Source organism: Cynoglossus semilaevis, chromosome 20 (assembly GCF_000523025.1).
Source record: "Cynoglossus semilaevis isolate Cse_v1.0 chromosome 20, Cse_v1.0, whole genome shotgun sequence".
In the NCBI taxonomy this organism is placed as follows: Eukaryota; Metazoa; Chordata; class Actinopteri; order Pleuronectiformes; family Cynoglossidae; genus Cynoglossus; species Cynoglossus semilaevis.
Genome location: NC_024326.1, coordinates 15,086,472 through 15,093,992, shown reverse-complemented (window position 1 = coordinate 15,093,992; position 7,521 = coordinate 15,086,472). Strand labels below are relative to the sequence as shown.

The window sequence follows — 7,521 nt, the reverse complement described above, 5'->3', positions numbered from 1 at the left end:
GCTCCCCCCCCCCCCCCCCCCCCCCCCGCCCCCCGCCGCTGAAGCGCGACCAGGCGCTGCACATTAACCTCCGGCGTGAACAAGCCCGATGTGAGCGCCCTCGCTGCTCGTCCTTCGTGGATTATTCTCCGTGTTCTTCCGTGTGTTCGTGTGACTCTGTGGCTGGAGGGTGAGTTTGCTTCGATCCACTCGCACATCGCTCCTTCTGAGGCGTTAGCAACGTTAGCTTAGCATCTCGATGTGTGATGGAGGAGCCTGAACATGGCGCCCTTCAAAACAAACTATTCCTTGAGGACAACAAGCGTGTTTCGCCGATTCAGGTGTTCGACGTGTTCGCCGCTTTGCTGCTGTTACCGTGGGCTGTCACTGTGTTCTTGTTCGCTGACACTTCGTCTCAGTTCGCCCGCCTGACTGCGGTCCCCCACTGGGCTAGTGCGCTAGCTTCGCTAACAAAAATCGATTCACAGCCATAGCCTGATTCCCAAACCACTGAGGGATTCTACTGCTAATATGGCAGCGTTTTGCCAACACCACAAACTATATTTCGTTAACATGGACTCTCATGTTTTGAAGTTGACGTTTAAAGCAACTTAAGTCGTGACCACCAGTGGTTTGTTGTTAGCATTCGTGCTAACAAACTAGCCTTGTCAGCTAACATTCGCAAAGTAAAGAGTAAGGGTTTCGGCGCTGCAGCTTTTTAAATGACAGTTGTAGCTGCTTATTTTTACAAACATAAAAAGTGCTTTTGAGTCGATGTAATATTTTTTCCCCTGGGTTTTTCTAAAGTGGTTGTCTGTTGTGTTAGCCAGTGGAGAACGAGCAGGCAAGCTAACGGCTAACATGGGCTGAGGTGTGAGGTTGAAATCACCTATTCCTCTCGTCAGTGTTCTTAGTTTTTCAAAGCCTCTTTTCTGTTGCCATTATTTATCGGTTTAACTTGGCGGTTCTGTCACTTTTGACATGGATAAAATGCAGCCCTAAACTATGACAGATTCTCCAGCATGTTCTACAACAGGTTCCAAACAGCCACACGTACAGTGATAAAGTGCTGGGTCTGGTTACAGTCTGGACCACAGGGTGTGTGTTTGACTGTCCAGTCACATCTGTCTCTGTTAATAATGTCTGTCTCATCATGAAGACGTCAATCAGACAGTGACGACCGCTGACTGTAGATCAGCTCTGGTCTTTAATCCACCGTGACAGTGGAGAGAAGACATCAACCATCACTTCACCATGTATTAAATAGGATGCGACCCATAGATAGACTGGACTGGGCTGGGCTGGACTGGACTGGACTGGACTGGGCTGGGCTGTTCTGGACTGGACTGGACTGGGCTGGGCTGTTCTGGACTGGACTGGACTGGGCTGGGCTGGGCTGGGCTGGGCTGGACTGGACTGGACTGGGCTGGGCTGTTCTGGACTGGACTGGACTGGGCTGGGCTGTTCTGGACTGGACTGGACTGGGCTGGGCTGGGCTGGGCTGGGCTGGGCTGGGCTGGACTGGACTGGGCTGGACTGGACTGTGAGTGGATTGTAGATAAATTGATTGTGTCTTTCTTTTCTTCCTCTGTGTCTCTCAGGAAATAGTGATGAATAAAGAAATAATGTCACGTGTGGTAAAGAAGAGGCAGGCGGACCCGAAGGTGGTCCAGTACGTGTGGGCTGCCATCGAAGTCATCCGCAACCAAAAACAAATTGCAAACATGGACAGGATTTCCAAGTGAGTGCAGAAAAAAAAACTGAGGTGGTGAAGGAGGGGTGGGGATGGGGGGGGGTGACTATAATATTGCAATACATTGTGTCGTGACCGTGTCACCAGATTGTTGTCCACACACGGCCCTAGTTATTCTAGAACAACCAACCTGCTGCTGATGTTTCAGACTTCTTTCCTCTCTGGTCCACGCAGGTACCTGAGTCGCATGTTTGGAATGCACCCCAAGGAGACGGCCAGGCAGCTGAGTCTGGCCGTGAAGGACGGCCTGGTGGTGGAGACGCTCACGGTCGGCTGTAAAGGCTCCAAGGCCGGCATCGAGCAGGAAGGTTACTGGCTGCCTGGAGACGAGATGGTACGTCCACCAGCAGGTGTCTCTGACGAGTCCGAGTCTGGAGGGTCTGGAGCAGATGGTTTAACTCTAAAGATAATTGATGTTAGTTTAGTCAGAGTGTAACAGTTACTGGGGTAAACCCTTGATTTACCCTCCACCGGTGCGGCTGTGTTGCACTGGTCTGATTCCCACCTGCCTTGCAATAAGTCCGCCTCAACACTAGGGACACCCCCGCACCTGATGTGCATCTAATGTAAAATCATGTCAACAAAAACCTTGTGTAGGTGAAATGCTAAAAAGAGAAATCCTGAATCCGTTGGGATTGGCCAATAAAAAGATGGGATTATTATGAGATTATTGGATGAGGTGCAGTATAGACTGAGCAGACTTCACTCTGAGGGACAGTGTCCAGCGCAGCTTAGCTCACTGTCACGACAGCTGTTTAAACACTGCTCTTTGACTCACTTGCACTCACAGGAGCCCAAGGCTGAAGGAAGCAAGGTAAGGAGTTCATCCTCCCTCTCCGACTCAGGGTCTGTCCTTCCTGTCTCCCCTTCTTCAGTGTAGTCTCCCCCCCACCCTCCCCATTTTCTCCTCCCCACTAACATCATTCTGTAAGAAATGGGTTCTGCCACACGCATTGCATTCTGGGATTTGAGTGAATCTTTTTATTCAGTAAAAAAAAAAAAAAAACCCCACCAATTTGTGGGCCCCCAGGTTTGTTCTGGTTGGTTTGGTGCAGTTCCCAGTGACACCTGCAGTCTTTGGTGTGACGACGTTTAAATACAACGGTCACACAAGGTGGAAATATATCAGGTGTCTGCTGGTCGGCGTACACTCCCGGTGACGTCACATCACCTGAAGCTACGTCTTTTACACACACTGGGGGGGGCTTCATGAAAGTCCATTGCAGCGCGGTGTCCAAGTTTCTTGCTGAAGTGATCTTGACTAAAATCATGCTCCATCCTCATCGACAGATGAAAAAACATTTCTGTGAGTTCAAGTCAGCGGGCCTCGGTCGTCATCGTCTGCTTTAATTCTCATCCCAGTTTGACGTCCATCACAGTGTTGGACAATATTTAAAATAAGAAATAACAAAAATCACCAAACTCTTTAAATAGAGGAAAAAAAGAAGAAGAAAAAAAGAAGCCAGCTAGGTTGTCAGCTAGCCCGACCTGTTGCGCAGAGCTCAGGGGAAATACAATAGTTAAGTCAGTCCAGAGGAGTTTAGCTACACTTTAAATAATCAACCGAGGTAAAGATAACCACTGAAGAAAATATTACTGACAAACCTTAACAGGAAAACCGTTGTTAACCCTCAAAAAAGTGCGAGAGCTAAAAATGAGCTAGCATGCTTAATTTTGCTAGGTAAACCGTGAAATCAGAAGATGAGATAAAAAACGCGAAATGTTTACAACATCACTGAAAGGAGGCTAGAGGTTAGCATAAATGGCTCATTTTGCTCAAATTAAACATTGTTAGTTGAGGAAAGGCTAAAGTTTGGAGGACAAGAACTCATTAAACAAAGAGCACTTTTCTTCATGCCGTGTTAAGGACGACTCGGTGAACGAGGCCTCGCTACTTGTTGTCACTGACGTCAGCGTGAGGGTCACGTCCCAGAGACGGCAGGAGCATCATGGTCTCACCTCCCTGCTCCGATCCTCTCCTCTGTCTGGCATGCTGACTGTCTTTCTCTCCTTTTCTGTTTGATCACTGACGGAGGTGGAGCAGGAGGTGGCGCTGGAGGCGGGGTTAGCTGTAGTGTGTCTGTGTGTCTGTGTGTGTGTGTGGTTGTGCTCTCCTGTTTTGTCTCGTTCGTCTCGCCTGCTGACGGTAACGTGGTCCAGAGCCAAAAACATCAGTGACTCTCCACCACGGTCTGAGGGTGGAGGCTCCTACACGGGCGCAGCCCAAATGTTGACGTCAGCAGTTTGATGTTTTTCTGTAAAATACAGCACTGTGTGTAAGTTTTAGGCTGTCTGTATGTGCTATAGCGCCCCCTGTTTACTCAGAAGATCGGACTTGACGCGACACTTGACAAAGACACGGATGTTTGCGGTCCGCCTGGGCAGAGGTCTGGTTCCAGCCCCACCTGTGACACCGTGACACAGCTGACTAAACATCTAAAGGTGTTCTCTTAAAATCCTGGATTCAGTGATCAAAAACAGTCCCAATGTTGATGGGAATGATCTGTGGTTCCCTACAGGTGCTGTACGTAATTGGGGGGGTGGGGGGGGGGTGTTGGTGGTAAATGTGGAGGACGGCCTGAAACATTTGCACAGTGCTGTACATGAGCTCCTCTAATGAAATATGTGTCACCTTGTACGTTTCCTTTCTTATACCAGTGTTTACCAGTTGAATCTAGTTCTCTGGACACCATGTAGTTACTGTGTGTGCACTGGTCAGGGTCAGTGACCCCAGGCTGTACCCGGACTGTTGTAGCTAACGTTAGCTCTGGTGTCTGTACCAGGACTGTCGTAGCTAACGTTAGCTCTGCTGTCTGTACCAGGACTGTCGTAGCTAAAGTTAGCTCTGGGGTCTTTACCAAGACTGTTGTAGCTAACGTTAGCTCTGGTGTCTGTCCTGGGACTGTCGTAGCTAACGTTAGCTCTGGTGTCTGTACTAGGACTGTCGTAGCTAACGTTAGCTCTGCTGTCTGTACCAGGACTGTCGTAGCTAACGTTAGCTCTGCTGTCTGTACCAGGACTGTCGTAGCTAACGCTAGCTCTGGTGTCTGTACCAGGACTGTTGTAGCTAACGTTAGCTCGGGTGTCTGTACCAGGACTGTTGTAGCTTACGTTAGCTCTGGTGTCTGTACCAGGACTGTTGTAGCTAACGTTAGCTCTGGTGGCTGTACTAGGACTGTCGTAGCTAACGTTAGCTCTGGGGTCTGTACCAGAGACTGTTGTAGCTAACGTTAGCTCTGGTGGCTGTACTAGGACTGTCGTAGCTAACGTTAGCTCTGCTGTCTGTACCAGGACTGTCGTAGCTAAAGTTAGCTCTGGGGTCTTTACCAAGACTGTTGTAGCTAACGTTAGCTCTGGTGTCTGTCCTGGGACTGTCGTAGCTAACGTTAGCTCTGGTCTCTGTACCAGGACTGTCGTAGCTAACGTTAGCTCTGCTGTCTGTACCAGGACTGTCGTAGCTAAAGTTAGCTCTGGGGTCTTTACCAAGACTGTTGTAGCTAACGTTAGCTCTGGTGTCTGTACCAGGACTGTCGTAGCTAATGCTAGCTTTCACAGATGTATATTTCATGTTGGGAGCTGATACTCTGGATGATGTGTGTGTACTGTGTGTGATACTTGAAGTACTGCAGTGAAAATGAACTACAGTCTTCTCAAAGATGATATCTTGAAGTTTAAGTATATGGTCTGGTCTTCCACCAAACGTTCTCCTGTGGTTGAGATCATTTAATTTGTATCAACTTTCCTGGACGAGGATTGGTTGATCCCTGTGACCAGGTGAAGTGACGTCCCTCAACACTGTAGGAGTGAACTGGTCCTTACTCTGTTCTCATGTCAGTAATCTTCACACCTTTTATCACACATCTGGACGTGGACAACAGAACCGTTTTCCCTCCCCTGCTGAGGTCGGTGGGTTGGAGGGGGGGTCACCTAGACGTGTCCTCTGTTGTGTCCTCCCTGCAGGACTGGGAGACGGAGAGCCACGACTGGTACTGCTTCGAGTGTCATCTGCCGGGCGACGTGCTCACCTGTGACAACTGCTTCCGAGTCTTTCACCTCAAGTGTCTGACGGACGAGTGCAAGCCTCGAGATGGAGGATCCCACTGGCAGTGCGTGGTCTGCAGGGTAGGACACAGAGCCGGACGTCCAAGGCCTCGAGGAGATCTGTCCCTCCGTCCCTGTCAGACTGAAGGACAGATCTCGTCAATGTCAGAAGGTGTTTCCTGTAGTGTCCTGCTATTAGTCCGACGTGACCACAGCTCTGTCTTGTCTTGTCCTCCAGGGCAGTAAAAAGAAGAACCTGAACAAACAGGAGATGAGTAAATATCTACACTTCATCGTGCAGCGCATGAAGGAGCGGGTGAGCGACACCGTGTGTTTGGTTTTGGTAAAACGTGTAACGTGGGTGAGCGATGGACAGGGTGGAGCAGACGTGTTAGCAGGGTTGAGTGGAAGATCTGGACACTGCCAACAGGAAGTTGAGTCAGGTGACCGCCTGGTTCTCTGTCTTCGACCTGGAACCTTCCTGTCAGCACCAGGAACTAGAACACCTGTGAACGACAGGAAGTAGAAAAGTTCCTGTCGTTGAATCGTGGAACATCTGAAGGGTGAACACACTCAGGACTGAGGTTCTGCTCCCTCTACAGGCAGTGGACCTGAACAAGAAAGGCAAGGACACCAGGCATCCCATGTACAGACGCCTGGTCCACACGGCACTGGACGTGTCCAACATTGATGAGGTAACAACCAGGTTACCTGTCGGCTAACCAACCGACACATCAGCCAACCAACACATCTCTCTCTCTCTCTCTCTCCCCCCCCCCCCCCCCCCCCCCCCCCCCTCACAGAACCTGTCTGAAGGAAAGTACAGGAGCTTCGATGAGTTTAAAGCCGACGCTCAGCTCATCGTTCACAACACAGCCATCTTGTACGGGGGTGAGTGCAGACCTGCTGAGCTCAGGGTTAGTCAAACACGTTCCTTTGGTCCATGTGCGCCCCCTGCTGGTGTATTACCTCAGTCACACAACGGAACAGGTGAGAGTTCAGAGACTGGTGACGTGACGTTAACCTTCAGTCGTGAGTTTGCAGCTGCCGCTGATTCAGTCATAAGGTTAGTTTAACTAGGTTAACTGTTCAACTCGGTCTACATGTTTTTACACCCTAACAATCACTGAAGTAACAACTGTAGTTTAGAATCCTGCCACCTGCTGGTGGGTCACAGCAGAGGGGCGGGTGGGCACTGAGGAGCAGCATCACCGCATGGCTCAGCCAATGATACCATTGAGGGTGGGCGGGGCTTAGGCTGCTGCAGCGCTCACATGAACACAGAGTGTTGACGGACCCATGGTACAACCTGTGGTCCGTGTAACAGTACCTGGTACCGATACCAGTGCTTGACTTGACTCGGTGTGTGTGTGTGTGTGTGTGTGTGTGTTTGTGCTGCAGTCCACAGTGACCAGGCGGAGATCGCTCGGATGCTGTTCAGCGACACGTGTCACGAGGTTCGTTCTCTAGACCCAGCTCAGATGATCCACAGCCACTGCCATGGTTCTAATCCAGACTTTTTCTCTCCTCCAGCTGAACGAATTACTGTTGTGTAGAAACTGTTTCTTCCTGTCCAACGCCCGGCCCGAGAGCTGGTTCTGTTACCCCTGTGTGAGTACCAGCTGCTCAATCTGTAAAAACATCGGAGGTCAGAAAAGTCGCTGTTCTTTTACTGTTGGGTCAAAAGGTGCACTGATGCTAACATGATGATGCTAACAGATAATGCTAACATGATGATGCTAACAGAT

The 7,521-nt window shown here is 49.9% G+C and overlaps 1 protein-coding gene across 4 annotated transcripts in view; it reads left to right on the top strand.

Annotated features, from left to right (window-relative positions):
* The first annotated feature begins 32 nt into the window (after positions 1 to 32).
* The window catches only part of zmynd11 (zinc finger, MYND-type containing 11), a 33,525-nt gene continuing 26,036 nt past the window's right edge, over positions 33 to 7,521 (top strand). For 3 of the 4 annotated variants that reach the window (XM_008335065.3, XM_025066068.1, XM_025066067.1), the window contains exons 1-10: positions 33 to 169; positions 1,581 to 1,720; positions 1,907 to 2,066; positions 2,523 to 2,546; positions 5,693 to 5,854; positions 6,012 to 6,089; positions 6,376 to 6,468; positions 6,577 to 6,664; positions 7,175 to 7,230; positions 7,307 to 7,384. In XM_008335065.3, coding sequence (XP_008333287.1) covers positions 1,590 to 1,720; positions 1,907 to 2,066; positions 2,523 to 2,546; positions 5,693 to 5,854; positions 6,012 to 6,089; positions 6,376 to 6,468; positions 6,577 to 6,664; positions 7,175 to 7,230; positions 7,307 to 7,384 — 870 coding nt within the window. In that variant the 5' untranslated portion in view covers positions 33 to 169; positions 1,581 to 1,589. The remainder of the gene's footprint in view (positions 170 to 1,580; positions 1,721 to 1,906; positions 2,067 to 2,522; positions 2,547 to 5,692; positions 5,855 to 6,011; positions 6,090 to 6,375; positions 6,469 to 6,576; positions 6,665 to 7,174; positions 7,231 to 7,306; positions 7,385 to 7,521) is intronic. The other variant, XM_025066069.1, reaches the window with a different exon arrangement.